Source organism: Zea mays, chromosome 8, assembly GCF_902167145.1.
Source record: "Zea mays cultivar B73 chromosome 8, Zm-B73-REFERENCE-NAM-5.0, whole genome shotgun sequence".
Lineage (NCBI taxonomy): Eukaryota > Viridiplantae > Streptophyta > Magnoliopsida > Poales > Poaceae > Zea > Zea mays.
In genome coordinates, this window is record NC_050103.1 from 83,714,987 (window position 1) to 83,737,411 (window position 22,425).

Here is a 22,425-nt window from a genome sequence, read left to right on the forward strand (position 1 = left end):
CTTCTCCTCAGTTTCCTTCATTTTTCTTCTGGTACGGCTTCTGTGTCTTCTAGTTCTTTAAGACCAACTTCTGTTTCCACATGATTGGCTTGGCCACGTGAGAAGTTTTGTTGTCCTCGATTGATTGATAGAGCCTAACGTTTACCTCCCGAGTTCTGACCTTGCTTCATCAGAGCTAGAGTAGTGTAGGCAGCCTTGTTAGGACAATTGTTGGCATAATGACCAACCTGTCCACATTTAAAGAATGCATTGTTTGTTGAAGTGTTATAGGGGTCACTGGTCCTACTGGAATGCTTTCTTGATGATAACCCAACTTCTGGGATTCTGAAGGTTGGGCTTGTTGAATTGGGTTTTGAGATGATAGTTGCCTAGGACTACCATGATTCGGGGTGCCTTGTGATGGAGCATAACGGGGACGGGTACTACTAATAGCTTGTCCTTGGTTAGTAGCCTTCCTCTTCATCTCGCCTAGCTCAACATGCAGTAGATCGGGATGGCAAGAAATTCAACAACAAGGAGGAGCGGGTGAAGGAAGAATTGTGGGTAAGTCTTCCCGAACTATATTGCTTAATATGTCGCATTTGTTGCACATCCTTGAGATAATGTATGGATACATCATGTTTGTATGTAGGATTCCTTCAGATGTGAGGCTGGATATGAGGGAAGGGCGGATGTGGTGGCTACCACATGCAGTAAGAAGCTCGTCATGGACATGCACTATGAGGTTCGCATCCAGGCCATCATAACTTTCCACGTCTCCGTCCTTGGAGAGAAGATGAGAAAAAAGGACACCAGAACCATGTTGTTGACTTTGGACCAGTACTTGCACGTAAATACGAAATATTAATATTGATATTAAATATGTTTATCTTTTTCTTCTGATATGTCGTGTATTTGATTTACAGTAGATGATTCCTTATTGGTGCACCATGCATCCTGAGTGCTGGGATCAGATGGTGCAATGGTGGTGCTCGTGGGACGAGACACACAACACTTGCTGGACCAGCGTTTTATGATGCAAGGTGTCTCCCACCACTACAGCAGTCACAGCCTAACCAAATACGCATAAGCATGGGTACACGGTTCTTTTATTTAGTCTAACTTTCGATTATGCATGATTTCTAACCACCTTGTTGGTTTTCTCGTAGTCGGCATCACATTGTGGCCACCTTGCTCCATCTTATTGGTGTATGCTATGGCCCACAAGGGCAAGGCAACATCTGACGTCACCTACAACTCGGAGGACGGCCCCGAGGCGTACAACAACCCCACTGTCCACATACGCCTCAGTGAGTACACCGCCATGGCAAAGGAGGTCTATGGGCCAGAATACGATGCGAGGACCGAGGACATCGATAGAGATGTCCTCATGAGGGTTGGAGAACGCAAGATGCATGGGTGGTACTGGATTGCCGACATGCAATCGACTTGTCCTGCACTCCCACTCTGTCTCAGGTGCGAGCAAGGAGCGCGAGCGTGAGCCTAGCTATATGATCTCAGCAAGACAACTCACAACATCGCATACAAGAACTCTAGGTTATTCCTTACCTATTCGTCATTCAATTATTATTATATATCTTTTCTTTGCATTATCGTAACATTAGGGAAAAAATTGTAGACTCAATTAGAAGAAGAGAGGAGGCAACATGTGGAGTTGGAGGCGAGGATGATGGGCGAGTAGATGGATCGCTTGGCCGATCAATAGAGGATGGCAGAGATGTTTTATTACATGCAGAGCCTTGGTGCCACATCGGGCTATGCTCCACCACATCTGCTGTTCCCTATAGCTGAACCTCCTTAGTTTTCTACTCCTGTGAGTATGAAAATGTTAGTCGTGTATGATATATATATTCAACTGGTGGCACACATGCAATCGTTTCTCCATGCAGAATCAATTGGCGGCATCAAACAACCCTCATGGTTCGCCTAACCCTTCGCGAACCAGTCCAACTGGCTACTTCGCTGATGTTCTAATAACTTAGTTGCGAGACATTTTTATGGCATACATTTGATGTTTGTGGACTTATTTCTGTGAGATCTTGTGAGTTTTATGAACTATTTTGTGATACGTGAGACTGGTGTGGGGGCCCATTGGAGCTTCTTTTGCCAAAGTGTCTGCTGGTCTGACACTCGTCAAAGGCTCGATCACCGTCACTTGGTGCCATCACGACGACTTTTCTTTGCAGAGTGTCAAATGGCATTTGACAAAGACTTTACCGAGTGCTCGAAATAAAATACTCGGCAAAGTGGTTGTTGCTAATAAACTGTTCATCGAGTCCTTTTTGTCGAGTGTTACACTCGGTAAAGATTTTTTGGAGTGTTGAGGCGTTGAGCAAAGAACTCTGTAGTTATAGCTTTACCTTTATCAGCTATGATCCTCTAGTGCATCCTTTCTGTGATACCACGAAACTATATTATATTTTGGCTTTCATGTTTAAATCTTATGAGTTGTCGCAATTTCGTTACCCACATGCATGTTAAGTTTTTTAAACTCTGTTGCTTATTCTATATTAATGATATCCAGTTTTTCTTTTATAATGTTTTTAAAAGGATTTCAGGTACGTACGTGTTTACATTAGTTATTACTTTCGTTTGTGTCTTGCACTACAACATTCAAGATGTTAAATTTTCTCTATCAACGAAGAATTATACATATATAGTTCGTTTAGGGTATTTACATATAAAGTACTAATATTAGTATGTCATGATATTTCAGTTGAAATGTAGAACCTTATCTAAATCGGAAGCTTATATAGGTAAATAATTAGTTATAGGGTTTGAATGTAATTTTAAAAAATGTCAGTGACATTGCTACCTGGTTTGGCAAAGCATTTTTTTTGTGTGCGTGTGTGTGTGAAAGCATTTTTTTTGTCAGTGACTGCCTTGATTTCAGTGGGATCTGGGCTTGACAGTCCGACAGGCGACATACAAATCCGGTGGGTTTAGAAAGCCTTTGATTTATATATTACTAATACATATCCGGTGGGTTTAATCTGTCTGACCAAGAACCTGCATATATATTACTAATATATAGCATTATAAGCATGTTAAACCTTATATTCATTTTAGGACTACATCTACACTCTCTCATAAAATTATATAAAACTAGTTATAATGAGGAATTTTTTATGTTATATATACTCTCATTACCTAATGCTGTCTTGGACATGATGATGTACGGCTGCGCGGCTACCTAATTATGCCTTCCGTCGGTGCACGCGCATGCATGCATGCATGTGTGGTTGGTGAGCCGCGATGGCGTAGTGTCGTGTCGGTGCAGCAGGCAGCAGCTAGGTCGACATGAAGACGAGTGTGTTGATGGCTAGTGCGGGCTCTAGCTAGCGTTTTGCTGCTAGCTGGCAGCTGAGACTGTCCGCAACCGTTCCCCCTAAATGTTACTATGCAGCCACGTCAGCAAGATTCCATCTTCTATATTCACTCGTCCCGCAACCGTTCCCTCTATACTTTCCCCTATATATCCCTCTACTCATTAAAAAACCATTTCCATATAACTAACTTTAACCAACTTCAATTTTGATTTTCTTTCATTATTTTGCACACGTTCGACATGTTACGCATGTATTCAAAAATCAAATTTATAAAAAATAATTACTTTACAATTACTTCCACAAAAAATATATAACAACTATTATTTTACAATACATTCGAATTTGCATATTTTCGTGATGACGTTTTATCCGTCCTGGGAAAACAAATCAAATTTCCTGCAAACCAAATTGCACTAGTCGTATGCGGCAAGCCGCACTTGTCTTGCAACGAAAGACATGTTTGTCTTTCGTGGGAATCCACTAGCTTGCACCTGAAGCCGCATTCCTCTCCCCTATATATATGCAATCCATCTCTTCACAAATGCAACAACAAACTTCACTACATCAACAATTCAAACATTTCACAGTATATCTCACAGCCATAGCGATGAAGACTCTTACTCGAGTGATAGTGAGGACGAAACACTTATGCTTGTCAATCTTCTTGTCCTCAACATAGAGGCCAGACGCCACCTCCAACGACGGTCCCGTTTGCCTCGGCGGGTTATTCATAGAGATCATTTTCGTGGAGAAAATCTTATCCATCATCACTACTTCGCCGAGAACCCTGTGTATCCACCCCACGTCTTTCGTAGAAGGTACCCACTACTTATTATTCGAATACGGTTTAATATTTGCAATTTCATTACAAATATTCTTTATTATAAACTTAGGTTCCGCATGAGTAGGCCTCTCTTCCTGAGAATCTTGCAAGGTCTTCAACAACATGATTCGTACTTTACACAACGGGTAGACGCAACTAGTATGCCTGGTCTAGGTCCACTACAAAAAGTATGTGCGGCAATGCGGGTACTAGCATATGGGTTACCTTCAGATGCTGTAGACGAGTACATTCAAATAGGGGAGTCGACAGCTAGGGAATGCCTTCATCATTTATGTCGAGGTATCATTGCATACTTCAGTGGCTGGTATTTACGAACTCCTAACGAAGCTGACATAACACGCATCATGCACCATAGCGAATCAAGAGGTTTCCCAGGGATGTTGGGTTCTATAGATTGCATGCATTGGGAGTGGCGGAACTGTCCTACCGCATGGCGTGGTCAGTTTTGTGGCAGAAATGGTCGAGCATCTATGATCCTAGAAGCTGTGGCAACGTATGACCTTTGGATTTGGCATGCTTTCTTTGGCATGCCCGGGACAAACAACGACGTCAACGTGCTCCACCGATCACCAGTTTTCGACCCCATGACATCTGGCCGAATGCCACCTGTGCATTACACAATAAATGGTAATGCATATAACTTCGGATATTACCTTGCTGATGGTATTTACCCGAACTGGCCAACTTTCGTAAAAGCTATAAGGCACCCATATGAGGAAAAGAAAGTGTATTTCACACAAATGCAGGAAAGTTGTCGAAAAGATATTGAGCGTGCATTTGGAGTTCTTCAAGCTAGGTGGGCGGTGCTACGAGGTCCAGCATATGGTTGGGATCGAAATCGTTTAACTGAAATTATAACAGCTTGCATCATAATGCACAACATGATTGTTGAAGACGAAGGGCCGTTTGCAGCTAATACTGATTTTGGAGATAACACTTCAACCAGCCAAGCACCACAACTAATTGCTGAAGGAAGGGTAGAATGGGTGATTAACCACTTCGATCTTCGTCGCCAAGAAAGATCGTGCTCCCTCCAAAATGATCTTGTCGAGCATTTGTGGGCTCGGCGTGGAAGCATGTAAACTTCACCAGTCGTATGCTAAAGTTTATTGAAACTTGATTCTACTATGTGTAATTTCCATTCGCAAGTCCTACGTATCGGTTCTGAAATAAAGAAGTTCGTCATTGGAAACCTGTACTTGTTCGTTCAACACAATAACATGAACACTTCTAACGATTTGTACACATCACAAGCGATTCCAAGCTCAACACGCAGCAAATATATGAAAATTAAAGCAAACATGTTCACAGCAACTGGAAATAATTATTGTCGATTACAACACCTTAGAACAAACAGAACTGCACGACTGTCCTTGACGACTTATGGTTCGAACAAATAATATAATGGTCTGCCAAACAAATGTAACGTTCTCACATAACCAAATAATACAAACAGGTTCGGTAAAACAAGATCAAGTTACGAGTAACCAAATATATCTTTCACTCGTAACCAAATATGAATTCTTGCAACTTCTGTTTTTGTTTTTGCATCATAATCCAAACTTGGGGTTGGACATCTTCTTCATTCGTTGCCTCCAGCCTTTGTAATCTTTTTTCAGCAGATTCTAGTTCTTGAAGTTTCAATTCCCTTTTTCGTATGATGACCTTTTCGGCTTCCAATTCTAACCTCTTTTTCTCCATTTCCCTGTCTTCTTCTGTGTACTTCTCTTTTTTTGCACCCTTTTCTATGGACCTCTGAATTTGTTTTTCAGTTATTTCTTGCAAACGGCTGAGGTACTCTGGAGATGAAGAAGATGCAGGTTTGTTTCTCTCTGATTTACTGAAATCACGACCACGCGGCCGTTTTCCTGTCAACCCTGCTGATGAACTATCATTTTCAGTTGTCGGAGCAGACAGAGTACCTGTTGACCCAACTGGATTTGCATTCAATCCGCGGAACGATTGTCCACTACAAATGCTCTCCCATTTCGGTTCTCCCTTTAGTTGGTGCCAGCAATGCATGTACTGGAAATTTTTGTTCTCCTCGTGTGCAAATAATGTTGCTGCCTTCGAAGTCTGTACAAATTATGGTTTAATTTTACAAATGTGGTAACATGTATATAGAATCATTTGTAAATGATTTAAAGTCGGGAAAATTTGGGTTACCTTGTCGTCATCAGTTAACCCACTTTGTTTCTCTCTAAGAACTCTTGCATAGTACCCAGCAAACTTACTTACATCTGCTCTTATCTTGTCCCATCTGCTGCTAAGCGCTCTGTTCACTCGGCAAGGAAAGTTCCCCCTCTGATCGTTGTATCTTTTTTCAATTCTAGCCCAAAGGCCCTCCCTACGTTGCCCAGTGTACACAACAGGGTCACTGCTAATTTGCAACCAGGTTGTGCAAAGTAGAAGATCTTCAGGGCCAGTAAAGTTTTGTTCCTTAGCCTTTTTGGGTTTTTGTATAGGAGGTGCATTCTTTTCAGGACTATTGATGTCTTGAACACTATGTTCTGCATCTGAGTCCAAATTCACAGGTATGGAAGGTATAGTATTGGAACCCTGCAATGGTGTACTGGTATTGGATGGTGGAATGCAATCAGGAAATGGGTTAACTTCTGGTGGCCCAAGAGGATTCCTGACAAAATTCAAGTAATGATTCCAGTACATAGCTGATTGAGAGGCCGGAATCATGGAAGATTGGGAAGAAGTATTCCCTGTATGCATGGGTGCCCACATTGTTGTCGGACCTTGAGCAGGGTTTGGAAAATTCAGGTTTCCCACGAGGTTACAATCCATAGCACTCTGCTGCATGTAAGCCGTGGGCCACATAGGGGGTGGAGGAACAAACTGCTGGCCAATAGATGAATTTGACATGGGCTGAGAAGAAGTCGCATTGTTTGATGGGTCCATTCTAGTAAGGGTGGACAGGGGACAGATTAAGTCAGATGGTAATATGAGTTACATTTGAGCATAAGCATTTGAACTAATGATTTAGAAATCAAACATAAAAAGCAGTAACAATTATAATAAAAGGTTCGCATTAACGGTTACAGTACTAAACCAAACACATGAGAGTTGCTACTGAGCAAAGTTCACAGACTACAATTATTCCTTACATCGAACTAAGTACTTCTTCGGACAGTGTACTGCTTAGACATAGACATACATGACATATGGGTGTTCAAAAGGATGTCATGTACCTTTCACTGGCAACATAACCCTAAAACATATTCCAGTAGCTATTACGGGTAGACCTATCTGAATCACTGAAATACCATTCGTCACTCACGTCGGGGCAGTAGAACTCCTCTTCGTCAACAGAAGGATCAGTAACTGTTGGAGGGGGTGACGGAGAGGGAGGATCAACAGTGATGTCATCCCACTCGTACTTAGCTACTTCTGGAAAGGCTTGGACTTTTGCCTCTAAGGCATCCTGCTGAAGCAACTCTAGTTTATCTTTGATAGCAAACAATGTCCTAGCTAGGATTTCTTCATCATGCATGTGGTCTAATGCATGCTCAACTAAACCCCCCAGGGATTTTGTGGCATCCTCTGTACAGTCGACAAGGACTTTCATCAAAGCCTTCATCTTATCTTCTTGGGAGGATGCCATTAACAAATGGGCTGCAAACATTTAATTTATGAAGTAACATGTTCAAACCCTTTAAAAGCATATGCATTCTTGTAATGACAAAAGTTTGCATATAAAATTACATACAAATTTTGTTTCAACCACAAGGGTGTCATAAAAACATGCAATAACATTACAAACTTGTAGCAAATATAAGGGATGTAGAAACTAGAGATTCGAAATCATAACTGATATGTACAATCACTTTCCTAAGATCTATCATAATGATGATCAAATGTAACAGATAAATTGTATCGTTACCCATATGAAAAACATGAACATGTCCAAATGCAACATAGGATATTCAGTAAACTGAAGATGAGGTAACACATGTACACTTCGAATCATAAAAAAAACAGACAGATGCAAACTTGGCAGTTCTACTTATCAGTAAAATATTTGTTGGCAGGTACATGGGAATGAACCTGCCAAGAACATTTTATACACATTTCAAGCTTACAAAAATAATTGCCACAGAAATATAAAGGAAACAAGTAAGTGCAGAGACAAATGGTAGAGGTAATGTCCCTAGAGGAAGACAAGTTTAAGTCTGAAACATTACATATCCTGGCACAGTAAACAAGTGATTTAGTATTGTCGGTTATATTGGTGGATACTCATATAGTGGCAAAGGGTAACATTGCACATAAAAGGCACAAAAACAATGTCTTCAGTTCAAAAACATGAAGGACAGTCGAATCAACAGCACTGGATGCCATGGAACATAAAGTATGGTATACCAGGTCCATAAATCACAGGTTGAAAAACTACCTAACTTCATACCTACAACAGTTCTGTGCTTGTGCTAAATCCTATGGGCTTGGCAACGAAAAATACGAATTTTTAACACCGCAGCAGTGGTAATGTTAATTTTTGGTCACTGAACTTTTCGTTTCAAGAGGAAGAAGAACCTATACCTCTAGTAGGTATGGATTTGGGCCGCAAGACGGCGAATGAAGCACAATATGACTTGAGTTGTAAATCTATCGGAACATAAACAATGATTTGCCGTGGATTTGTAAAGCAAATTACCTTAACAACGGGAGATTTAGTGCCCACCAAGTCGAATCGAAGGGGATGCGTCTGGATCTGATGGCGCCATTGAGGGTCTGAGACGGTAGCCAACGAATCGGACGCGACGAACCTCGGCGGAAGCGGATGTGACCCCTCTTCGTCTTCGCTCGCGAACGGCAGTGCGTGCTCACGACGTCGACTTCGTCTTCTGCGCACCCGAGCGGGGCCGGTGCCGAGTCCACCGGCCGACGCGAGATCCGCCGCCGCGTCGCCTCCAAAAATCGCCCTTCCGTGGACGGGTGGAGACGGAGCGAGGTGGAGCGAGAACTTTCCGGTGTCTGGCGCGGGCGGCTCCTTCCGCGCGAAGAAGCCGAGGGGGCGGCTACAGTGAACCACTGCATCTGGCGTGAGAGAGAAGAGTGTCGCGAGGAAGGGGAGAGGCGAGCGCTCACCGCTGCGCGAGGTAGGGGGAAACTGTAGCCCCTATACGGTGAACAGTATTAGCGTAGGGGAGGTGAAGAGGCAAGCGTTGCAGTCAGTCTGATGCTATGCCGACGAGTAGAGTGTGAGACATCTGTCAGACAGACATGCGCCATGCATGCATGAATGGAGCTCCACTTCCACTTCCATGTGTCTGCGTGACGACGAATCAATTATCAATCGAAGATTCGATCGATTCGTGTGCATGCATGCTCACGGTACCCTTTTCCGCCTGGGACTGGGTTTTCGCGTGGGCACATTGTCTATTTTTTTTTCATTTTTTACTAGGTCTCTTTTGATAGGGCTCTTCTTCTACTAGCTTCCGGCCTTCAGCTCTGACTCTAGTTCCTCTAAGAAAATAGATCTCTTTTATTTTAGGAAGAGCTTTTTATAAAGAGCACTTTGTTTAATTGGAATATAGTTCATCATGCAGTTTCTCTTACAATGTAGTGCTAACGAGAGAAAAACATAGAAGAACCGGTAGAAGCTCCTTTTTTTGGCTTCCCGACTGCTTTTTGGTTTTTTGGAGGAGCCCCACCTTTTTTATAGGAAGAGCCTACTAAAGAGCCTACTCTTTGATAGATATTTTTATGGAGTTGTTGGAGGATCTCTTAAAGGAGTCTTACGAAAGGGGACCTTAATATTTAAGTAGAAAAATCGTTCGGTCACATCTCCCTCATGCGCAGTGCCTAGCAGCGAGAACCACACACACACACCACTCCCTCCCACAGAGAAAAAAATGGCTAGCGCTCTAACCACGGGCCAAGAATTACAAACCCGGTCAGAATTCGGTGGATTTCGTCATCTTTCCGATTCCCAATGAACGACAGAAACAAAATCCACCATAAATTTTCAAACTTTTTCATTTGAATTTAATTTTAAAAATTCATTAAAAATGGAAAAATTTCTAAAAAAAACTAGTGGTTCTCAGAAGTTCAGAAATATATTTGTCGTTCAAAAATCCATCTTTTTGTGCAAATTAAAATTTGGTTTGTTCTAAACCTGTTAACCGGAACCCAAACCCGTTAACAAAAAATCTATTATCTTCTTCACCCGACAACTCCACTCACTTCACTCTCTCTCTCTCTCTCTCTCTCTTTCTTCCACTCCCTTAGCTCCCAGCGGTCGTAGGCGACACCGACTGAAGAAATCTCCTAGAACTAGAATACACCGAGATCGCTCTGAGTGCGTCATTTCTCAGAGAAAAAATGCCGGATCTCGATAGATCCATCTTGTGTGCACCAACTTCGGAACACGGGCTAGATCTGATCGTGCTCGCTGGGATCCATTCGATTCTCGGCGAGATTCAGCGCGCTAATGACGAGATTCGCTAATAACTGCTCGATAATCATTGTTTCTCACTCATTTTTTGTTTGTGCACATTTATTAGTAGTATTCCATGTTCAGTGGTAGGCCATGATTTGTGTACATCTTTAGTTGATTTTTTTAAAATAGTTGATAGTTCATATTTCAAATCTATTTGTTAGTTGTTATTATTACATGATAGTATAGTTTCACAATTATTTTCATTGATGTAGGTGAGATAATATAGTTCAGTGTTTTCAGACAATTATTTGCATCGTACTTGACATTTTAAATTTATTTTATAGTGAGCAGCATATATTCCTTACTAGTATATTATCGTATATGTTTCTGGTATTCGTTTGTTGTGGATAGTTGTGAGTTGGTATTTTAAAAATAGTTGATAGTAGATGTTTAAATGTATTTGTTCCCTATTAGTATTAGTATTAGTTTCATAATTATTTGCATTGTTGTAGGTAAAATGCCAGACCTAGTGTGGGTGTATCAAGGGAAGATTGGTCAAGGTTTCAGGTGCAAGTATTGTCATGAAGGAAAGAGTGGTGGCAGTGCTACTCGTTTCAAGGAGTATTTAGCACATCGAGGGAGGATGCCAAGAATTATCCATCTGTTCCTCTTGAATAAAGAAATTCTTTGCTAATGAGCTAGACAAGACAAAGGAAAAGAAGAGGCAAAGGATTCGACAAAAGCAATAGACTCATTATGATGAAGAATAAGGTGATGATTATCCTGTTGAACTTCAGGTAGCACTACATCAGTCTCCAGAGGAGCATGAAGTTTTTCAAAGAGTTGGTGCACAGTATGATAGGGGTGGTGGATCTAGGTCGAGTCAGCGAGCTCCACAAGGATCTAGCCCACTACCTAAGATGTTTGCAAGAACCAGGTCACAAGTCCTAGAGCAGGTTAGAGACTACAATCTTGGTGTAGGAGCTGAAGAGAGATTCTTGATAGGGCTTGGGCTAAGGCTTGACATGCCATCCATTGGCATTCCTGGTAAAAATGTGGACAACCCTTACTTTAGGGCGGCCATTATTGAGAGTAAAAAACGTGGCAAATAAAAAATTTGTTCCATGCATTTATTCTATTACTATACTTTATATGATTAAAGGTAAATAATATAGTTGTATTAAATGTAGGACCAATGTTACATTACCTAAAGGTAGAGAGATATATAGCAAATATTTGGATGAAAATATGAAGGAGTTTCAGGATGAAATTAATAAATGGAAGAGTGAGTAGAAAGACTTTGGTGTAAGTCTCATGTGAGATTCTTGGACCGGTACTACACAAAAAGCATCATTAACTTCTTAGTATATTGCAATGGCATGATGTTTTTGAGAGTACATAGAGGGGGTGAATAGGTGATCCTACAAAAATGACTTAGAACAACACAAACATGGTCCAAAAAAAAAGTTAGTGCAATCTAAAACCAAGTTTGAGTGGAGAAGTGGAGAGAAAAGTTTCCTTCACTTGATAGCTCTTCCAAGATGTGAGTTATACCAAGAGCAATATTACAGGTGAAGTTGAGAGCTTAGGAAGAGAGAAAATCACATGAAAGTAAAGGACAAGAGAGATAACGGTTTTTATCACATGGCTCCGTCAAGCCTACATCCACGTTGTGGTGTCCTCCTTTGGACAAGGTTTCACTCAACCCTTCTCAAGTGATCACGTAGATAAACTTGAGTGCCACGGTTCTTCCTTATCTCAAAAGTGTTCCTGTTTGCAAGGAATCTCTACAAGTTGGAGTCTCTTGCAGCCTTACAAAAGATCAACCTTACAAATCAGAGTAAGGAAGGGAGAGAAAGTACACACACAAGAGTAAATCACAACAACACATGCAAGAAACACAAAGACAAGAGCGCGAGTACACAATATCACAAGAACGACTTAGAACTACCGTTTGAATCTCACTAAAAACACTAGAATGTGTTGTTACAGTATGTCGGAGTGTTAGTGTGTTTTTGAAATACTTGTGCGTTGGATGGAGGCGCCTAGGGGCTCCTTTTATAGCCCCAAGTGACCTAGGAGACATTGCCTCCTTCCTAGAAAGCTACAGATCTAGGTTGTTCGGTGCGCCACTGGGCGAGGTCTGTGTGCCCCTAGTCGGAGCTCTGATTGGTTCCTTTCCATAGTGGGGTGGCACCTGACCGGGTCCGTGCACCACCATACCGTCCGATGATGTCAGCTATCTGTTGGTCACTAGCCGTAGTCCGAAGTAGCGGTTGGAGAGGCGGTTTGGTGCACATTGGCCTGGTACTGTTCATGGTCTGATGAATTTTAAAATAAAATTTCCTAGACCAAACAGTTGGCCTGGTCACACGGACCCGGTCCGGTGCACCACCGAACTGGTCCGATGAGATCTTGTCACACTCGGTTTTAGAAGGCAAACCAAATGCAAACCATGTACGTGCCAGGATCAGCAATTCATGTACACAACAGTTACATAACCGGACATCATCACACAGTGCTCAAATAATAACATAAAAGAGGGTAATAGTTGATTACATCATGATGTACGAGACATCCACATAGTCATTAACATAGACCAAAGTGCGAAAACAAAACATAGCTAAACACGACCTTCACAGGCATCCGACTGGGGGTTTGCCACTAACCCACGCCTAGAACTCATCGTGCTCTTGGAACTCCTGGAAATCCTCCATCACGACTTCATCTTCTCCTGAGCAGTGGTTGCAATGTGGACAACCTAGGGGGTTTGGTGTGTAAAGCAAGGGTGAGTACACATCAACATACTTAGCAATTGTCCCGTTTGGCTGTAGTGGACTAGCTTTATGTGGGGTTTAAGATCAAGCAGTTGCCTTTAGTTGGTCAGGTAATTATTACTAGTAGAAAGCTAGGTTTTAGCATTAACCCAAGTTGTTAACCCAAAAGTAACCTTTCCAAACAGAAAGAATACCAGAGACCATAATCATAATCATAATAAAAACCATCATTATCCTCATCATCATCTGTTATCATAGTATCTCTAATCAATGTGTCTCTAATCAATGGAGCTCCCAAGGCCACTCATAACCACGAGCACGACTGATATATCAGTTTCATAACACTCTACAGAGGTTGCACACTTTACCCACAAGCCGTGGTTCCTTTTTGCCTCGGGCCGATCAAACCCTTAAACACTACCAAGGTGAATAGGCAAGGTTTCACTACGTAGCCTTTACAAAGATTCCCTGAGGCTGTAGTCACCCATTATGTTTCCTAAATGTACCGCACTCCTCCCCAAGGGGCAAACCACCCTCGGCAGAGCGAGCCGCATACACCGAGCCCCATTGATGGCACAACGGCGAAGCAAACTACACCTTAATTCCTCAAATTATTCAGCTAAGGGCATCCCATACCACCTCATGGTTGTACTGTTTTCCCGGGTGGTCATCCAACGAACCAGTCCTTACAGAGAGGCACTCAAGAAACCGCTCGAGTCCCCTTAAATGTCACAAAGCCATCATCATAATCAAAAGGAGGTAAACAACGTATCATAAATAATCTCATCATGTTCATTGATTAGGGTGAAGCACTAGCATAGAGCTAAACCAAAATGATCCAACCCACATAGGTAAACAAGGACTAGATAAACAAAGCTAGTCAATCTTTAGGTATAAATTGTGTAAATGCAAGGAGTGAATTATAGAATGAGTAGGACATAAATAGGTTAGAGGACACTAGCCTTCACCAACCAGTTGCTGCTCAGGGTCTTCACCTGCAACTCCTTCGGACTCTGCCAACAGACCGTTATCTATACGAGTTCAAACATACATTCCACAAACTTAATATAAAAAGAAAAATACACCACACAATAGAATGCAACAAATAAGCAGACACTTGGCGCAGGGCTCGCATCTACGACTATGCGAGAAAGAAAATACAACGATCAAGGCTACTGTCGAAAGGTGATTACGTTAAGTAGCTATGGATTAAAATACTTGTATAAACATAACCATATAAATTTAACAATCGCGCTAGGCATTTTGCCGAGCAGGGGCGCGCGGGGGGCTAGGGAAGGGCGCGCGCGGGGGCCAGAGAAGGGTAAGCCAGGAGCCGCACGGGAGAGGGAGGGAGGGTGAGGGGAAGAGAGGGGAAGCTCACCTCGAGGCTCGACGATCGGCGGCAACCGCTCACCGGAATCCCATCTAGGGCAAGGGGAGGTGGAGGAGAGGTGGAAGAGAGGGAGAGGGAAGTTGCTGCGCGCGGGAAAAGAAAATGAGAGGGGGGTGGAGGCGCGCATGGGTGGGGAGAGGGGCGCCAGGGGCGTGCCGGGTCGGGTAGGACGCGGGCCGAGCCAACAACCCATAGCTCGCTCTCGCTTACCGCTAACCGAATTTAAATCGTGAATCAAAAACTGAAACGAGACGAACGCGCGATTAGACATAACATCAGACAAAAGAAATATGCTTCGGCATGATGTAACGACCATGTCAACTTGGATTTTTTGTTTACACGCGATACAGACACCAGTCTCCAAACTGCTTTGAAAATGGGAAGGAGCCAAACGAGAAGAGAAAAGCGAGTAATGCCTAAATTTGATGAATATCGGTACAAAAATTTATACCCCAAAATTCAGGGCGTGTCAGACCTAGACTAGACCAGTTAAGGCTCTTTTAAGCCTATCTCCTCCAAACTTTTTCGGCTTTCTTTGAGGGGCTTTCCTACGACTTAGACAAATATAATTAGCATGTAATTTAATTGAGTAAGTGTTGGGAACTTACCTCTTCTCCATAGTTTCTCCAGGGTTTTCAATATGCCTCATTACAACTCCAAAATGCGCTTCTCTCTACAAAAAAAGTTAGAGGCCGAATACAAGTGCAAAATACATTGTAATGGGTCTGTTGGTTTTACCATTTTACCCATAATTGCACTTTATAGCCTTATTTCATCTCATTTGGACTTGATCTCCGTGGGGGACAGATATCCCTCGGGTCCACTAGAAGGCTAGAAGACCTCGCGAAAGGCCTTGGGCCCATTGTTTCGCAAGGCCATCCCTTCGTGAGCCTGGGGAGGAATGTCTGGCAGAGTGGATCGACGCAAGATTGGACCAACTCGAGCCCAGACGACCCAATGGATTTAAGCATTACCCACAGCAGTGATCCGATTCTCCCGCGCTGCGCCCTCAGGCGTCGGAACTGAATGATGATAAGTAGGCAGAATTATAGGAAGATAAGCTCAGTCGGTTCACTATTACTTAGGCGCACGTTGTTATCATATCCACATGTAACGCCCCACGGTCGAGTATATAAGGCCTAGGGGGCACCCCCTCAAACAACAACTCACTCATCAGCCGTCACCCAGCTCTCTTGCATCCCTCGTACTAGAGAACTCCCCTGTAACCCACCACATAAAAGATCCACACCAGGAAGTAGGGTGTTACACCTCTCTAAGCGGCCCGAACCTGTACAAAATTGTCCACTGTTTCTCGTGCTTCTAGCACGAACCATCGAGCTACAGTCGGTAACACCTTCCTACTCCAAAAAGCACCTCGAGGGGCAACCCCGGGTGCACGGTCAGACCCAAAACACCGACAGCTGGCACGCCAGGTAGGGGGTGTGTCACTGATCCAAGCTAGCTCAATGGCCATCACTTTCCAGCACAAGATCGCTCTCCGCCCTAGATCTGTGTTCTGCTTCAGAACCATCTCATCCATGGCAGATGAAGAAGGAACTCTACATCGCATAGCGGATCCGCCGGAGAGAAAACCTTCCCCGATAATCTTCGGGAAAGTCGGGATGAAGTAGGAAATAGCACAACCTCCAGCGCTCCAAGCGAAGACTACCTCCTGCAAGCTAGGAGCAGAAAATTCATTCACCCGAAGAACTCCGTTGTCCACCTCATCCACAGAAGAGTGGACACAAATTACGAGGAAAAAAGAAACAAAGACCCATCAAGCTACCCTTCTGGTGCCTCCGCCCTCAAAGGAGAACAGAAAGAAGCTTGTCGTCACGACAACTTCGTTCTACCCCGACGTCCTCTTTATCGGGGGGAGAGTGGAATCGTCCCCCATCTCCGACGATGAACCAACTATGCCTGGAGAAGAACCACCTTAGCGAGAAGCCCGTCGATGAAGGAACCAACGCCGTAACGCCCGACGACATCATGAAGCCGGAGAACGAGATCCGGCACAGCCTGTGTCGCGAGATGAGATCTCGGAGGTAGGAGAAACTCCAGATGAACGAGTCTTCAAGGAAAGGAGGAATTCCCGCCGACGTGATCGTCGGCAAGCTCAAGAGCAAGCCGAGCAGGAAGCAAGACAGCGTCGAGAGAATCCTCTCCTCGGACGAAACCTGAACCCCAACTTCACCCGAGCCATGAACACACCAAGCGAGGTCGGTGGAGTGTTGGCTCGGATAGTCGATGGTCTCCCCCGGACTCCAGACGCCGAGGGATATCGGCGGCTACTCACTCGGGCAGCTAACCATCTTCTGCCTCTCGCTCATCCCCCGAGCGATCTACGACACACCATCAATAGTCGATGGGATGCACGAAGCTCCATCAATGCTTCGCGTGAACGACGACATGAGAATGAGATTCGGCGCCGAGAAGAGTATGATCGGGATCACGACATCCCTGCACGAAGTCAGGCCACGAGAGTTGAGTCGACAACGGCTTCAACTGGTGGCACAACCCGGGACGGTTGAGGCAGCACATCGACAACTCCCCTCCCCGGGACCGACACCACAACCGTCGACAGGAAGACACGTGTGGAGTATCGGCGCTTACTCCACGTCTCAGGGCCATCCAGTGGCCCCCTAACTTCAAGGTCTCTAACATCGACAAGTACGAGCCTAAGCAGGACCCGGGAGGTGTGATGACTGTGTATTTGCCCATCGTCCTTGGGCAGGATGCGCTGCAATGGCTACGACACCTGCCTCGACACTGCATCGACGATTGGAGCGACTTCAGTCGGCATTTTATCGCCAACTTCCAATCCCTCTCCGACAAGCCGGCGCAGCCATGAGACCTCAAATCCATCAGACGCCGAGGGGATGAGACTCTCCGGTCATACCTCAAAAGGTTTTAGACCATGAGACATCGTATCCCCGAGGTTGCGGAAGCAGCGGTGATCGAAGACTTCTACCGGGGATCTAATGACTCGGCCTTCATCCGAGCCATACTGCAAAAGGTGCCGACAACCTCCGAGCAGCTATTCAGGGAAGCAGACCTCTACATCACCGGCGACGAACGGGCTCAGAACCTCATCGGAGGAATGAAGCTCACACCGCCGGCACCACGACGCGACACGAACCAACAACCCGACAAGCATTGGGAGAAGAGGCCTCGCGAAGAAGTCCACGCCGCCGGACCACCCTTCTCTCGTGCCCGAGGGGCACCCCGTGGAGGCGAACGAACATTGGACGACATCCTTGATGCCTAATGTCCGTACCACAAGGACATGCGCCACACCCTCCGGAACTGCAGAGACTTCAAGCACTCCATCGGGAACGGCCGACCCTTCCAACCTCTACCACCTCCCCCACCACGAGGAGGACCCGAAGAACCCCAACAACCCTAGCAGCAGGAAGGAGAGGAGGCGGAGCATTCCCGCGCGTTGACGGAGAAGTCAACGTCATCTTCGGTGGACACGGGTCGCAAGAGAGCAAGAGGCAGCAGAAGCTCAACGACCGACAGATACTGGTGGCGACCACAGGTCCACCCGCCCCATATCGATGGTCCGAACACCCGATCACCTTCACTCGGGCGGATCAGTGGCTCAACTTCGATCATCCAGGGAAATACCCGCTCCTCGTCGATCCAGTGATCCAAGAGAGCAGGGTAAAGAAGGTGTTAGTGGACAGGGGAAGCAGCATCAACGTCACCTTCCCCTGGACACTCCTAGGCTTGGGAGTCACACTCAAAGAGCTCCACGAGTCGGACACTCCTTTCTTCGGCATTGTGCCGACTGAAGGAGAGTACCCACTCAGACACATCTACATGCCGGTCACCTTCGGAACTCTGGAAAACTACAAAACCGAGTTCCTGAGGTTCGAGGTAGCAAGCTTCAACTGCAGATACAACGCCATCATCGGCAGGCCGGGATTGGCGAAATTCATGGCCATTCCGCACTATACCTACATGATATTGAAGATGCCGGGACCACAAGGAATCATCACCGTGCGCACTGACTTCCAAGGCGCCGTGGAATGTTTCCGAGTGGCCATTCAGGCGGCCCTCACCACCAAATCATCGACGACTTCTTCCGCGCAGGCGAACTCAAAGCCTGAGGAGGACCTTGCGGTACCTGCAAATGAAGCTCAAGCCGTGACCTCTATGCGGCCGACTGAAGAAACAAAAAGAATCAACCTTGGGTTCGCTAATGAATGCAAGACCGCCATCATCAGCTCCAGCTTGGACGACAAATAGGAAGGCGCGCTCGTCCAGTTTCTGCAAGATAACCGAGACGTATTCGCATGGCAACCTGCGGATATGCCAGGGGTCCCGAGAGAACTGGCTGAGCACAAATTGAAAGTCTATCCCCAGGCGAGGCCAATCCAACAAAAGTTGCGCTGTTTCACGCCCGATAAGAGAGAAGTTATCCGTGCCGAGCTAGCTCGCTTAGTCTCAGCAGGGTTCATTAGAGAAGTGTTGCATCCTGAGTGGTTAGCAAATCCTGTTCTTGTACTCAAAAAGAATAAAGTGGATTGGCGCATGTGCGTCGACTATACAGATCTCAACAAACACTGTCCGAAGGATCCCTTCGGACTTCCTAGAATAGACCAGGTGGTAGATTCAACCGCCGGATTCTCTATACTATCATTCTTGGATTGCTACTCGGGATACCATCAAATCAGCTTGGCAAAAGAAGACGAGGAAAAACATCATTCATTACCCTGTTTGGAGCTTTCTGCTATACCTCCATGTCGTTCGGCCTCAAGAACGCTGGAGCGACTTACCAGAGAGCCATTCAAACATGCTTAGCCGATCACTGTGGCAAGTGGGTAGAAGCTTATGTTGATGATGTAGTGATCAAGACGGAAAACTCAGAAAACTCCATTGAAGATTTGCAGCTGGTCTTCAATAGTCTGAGGCGATACCAGTGAAAGCTTAATCCAGAAAAATGTGTCTTTGGAGTGCCAGCAGGGAAATTGCTCGGATTCATTGCCAGCCACTGAGGAATTGAAGCTAACCCAAAATAGATTGAGGCTATCATGAGGATGGAAGCACCATGGTCACAGAAGAAAGTACAAAGGCTTACTGGATGCATGGCAGCTTTAAGCAGGTTCATATCAAAGTTAGGAAAAAAGGCCTACCATTCTACAAATTACTCAAGAGGGTGGACAAGTTCCAGTGGACCTCGGAAGCTCAGGAAGCCCTTGATGCACTGAAGAAGTTCCTGACTACACCACCAATGTTAATGTCGCCGCGCCGAGCCACGCCAAACCAGCCGGCAGAAGATCTGATGTTGTACATCTCTTGCACGACTCACATGGTGAGCACCGCGTTAGTAGTCGAGCGAGCAGAGGAAGGACACGCATATCCAGTACAGCATCCCGTCTACTTCATCAGCGAAGTTCTGGGGCCATCTAAGAAGAAGTATCCTCAAGTTCAAAAACTATTGTACGCAGTACTTCTAACTGCACGCAAGCTCCGTCACTACTTCGATGACCACAAAGTCATAGTAGTCACCGGATTTCCAATAGGGGATATTCTCCACAACAAAGAAGCCATTGGAAGAATAGCCAAGTGGGCCTGCGAGCTGGGAGCTCACGACATCGAGTTTCAGCCTTGTTGGGGGCCTTCATCTTCCGAAGGTCCTCAAAAACATAATTTAACAATGTTTTCCGAGTGTAATATGTGAACAGGCACCTTCTGTCTCGGATCAGAATCACACGGTGTGAAGAGCATGAACAATACGAAGGTTGACGCAGCGCCGAAGCTACATGCAAGGGAGCTTCGACATAACGGCAAAAAAGGGGAACCGACTTAAAAGGGAAAAGGTTATTTAGACCTCGGTGGATTACCTTAAAGTTATTAGCAAATGTAAAGGGCCTGGCTATAATTTTACACGGGCTGTGTACCGTGCCTATAAATAGGTGAACAGTACCCCCGTATTGTTCATGCTGACTTGTATTCGCTTTTGCATCATACTTTTGTAATTCAATATTGTATCTACTTTTCCATGATGATATAATAAAGTTGAATTAATAATGCTTGTTGGGGGGGCTTCGTCTTTCGAAGGTCCTCAAAAACATGATTTAACAATGCTTCTGGAGTATAATACATGAACTGGTACATTCGGACTCAGATCAGAACCACAGGGTGAGAAGCACAAAGAATACGAAGGTTGACGTAGCGCCGAAGCTACGCGCAAGGGAGCTTCGGCATGACAGCAGAAAAGGGAACCGACTTAAAAGGGAAAAGGCCATTTAGACCTCGATGGATCACTATAGAGTCATTAGCAAATGTAAAGGGCATGGGTGTAATTTTACATGGGCTGCGTCCCGTGCCTATAAATAGATGAACAGTGCTTCCGTACTGTTCACGCTGACTTGGCATTTTGCTTTTGCGTCACGCTCGTACCTTTGCTATCTATCAAGTCAAAGGTATCAAATGTAATTTGATATTGTTCTTATGTTACTTTGCATTTATATAATGAGAAATATATGTATGATAATGTTGCTGTTGTTCACATTATTCCTTATGCTTTACATATATATATATGTCGAAATCATGAAGGTATGCCCTTCATGACCTTCGTCCGAAGATCATTATATCCTTGGGGAAATAATGCTTCGAAGGACGAAGGGCATTAACATTTAACATTTTATGTTGCCTTGTTCTTAATTCATAGCATTTGAGAACAAGTCCCCAACATTGGCGCCCACCTCCGGTGAATCCTTTTCGACCACCTTCGGCAAGCACTGACCTTCGTCATGCCACCGAAGAAAGCTTCAGCGACAGGGGCTGCCGCACTGCAGCCACTGGACCCAAATCAGGAGACCCTTTCTCTTCGAGAGGCCCGAAGCCAGTAGAGGAAGGCCACTAGTCCAACACTCCAGGAGGAGGAGTTGGACCAAGAAATCAGAAACATGGAGATGCTTCATCAACAAGTACAAAGGAAGAAGGAGAAGATGGCTCGACTAGCTGATCTTCAAAGGCAGATTGACGAAGCCACCGAAGAAGTACGCCATCTTGCTCAAGATGAACAAGAACGAAGGCCCCAACACAGGGAGCTTCATCAAGAAGGCTTGTTCGACGATGACGGATGGTATGATGATTTTAATCATGGTACCTTTACTTTTGACGATGCTTCTCCCTTGGCAGCAGAACTGCAGGCTATCCCATGGCCCCCATCATATAAGCCACCTCAACTTCCAATGTATGATGGGCATTCAGACCCGAAGCAATTTTTGATGAGTTATGAAGCAACCATATCTTCATATGGAGGCAACGCAGCTGTCATGGCCAAGTCCTTCGTCATGGCAGTTAAGAATGTGGCCCAAACGTGGTATTCTTCTCTTCGGCTAGGAACTATTACTTCATGGCAAAAGCTCAAGGATATGCTGGTGACAAGTTTCCAGGGTTTTCAGATGAAGCTAGTCACAGCTCAGGTTCTCTTTCAATGCATGCAAGATCATGAAGAGTATCTCCAAGCATACGTCCGAAGGTTCTTGCGCCTGAGAGCACAAGTGCCTACAGTGCCCAATGAAATTGTCATTGAGGCCATGATTAAGGGCTTCGTCCAGGACCTACTGCCCAATATTTTGCTAGAAAGCCTCCACAGACTTTGGAGAAGTTGCTTCAAAAGATGGATGAATACATCCGGGCTGACAATGACTTTCACCAAAGAAGGGTGGAAG

At 44.8% G+C, this 22,425-nt stretch overlaps 1 protein-coding gene across 1 annotated transcript; it reads left to right on the forward strand.

Moving 5' to 3' along the window:
* The first annotated feature begins 3,878 nt into the window (after positions 1-3,878).
* Positions 3,879-6,320, forward strand: LOC103635472 (protein ALP1-like). Its single transcript, XM_008657915.3, has 2 exons — positions 3,879-4,147; positions 4,223-6,320. Exons 1-2 carry the CDS (start codon positions 3,978-3,980, stop codon positions 5,253-5,255), a joined length of 1,203 nt encoding a protein of 400 aa, XP_008656137.1. The 5' UTR covers positions 3,879-3,977; the 3' UTR covers positions 5,256-6,320.
* The last annotated feature ends 16,105 nt before the right edge of the window (positions 6,321-22,425 follow it).

What these genes read in the sequence shown, in the direction of transcription:
- LOC103635472 (XM_008657915.3), top strand. Translation starts at nt 3,978, where the DNA reads ATGCTTGTCAATCTTCTTGTCCTCAACATAGAGGCCAGACGCCACCTC. An exon ending in CCCCACGTCTTTCGTAGAAG is followed by an intron (nt 4,148 to 4,222) that starts GTACCCACTACT and finishes TTATAAACTTAG; the next exon opens with GTTCCGCATGAGTAGGCCTC.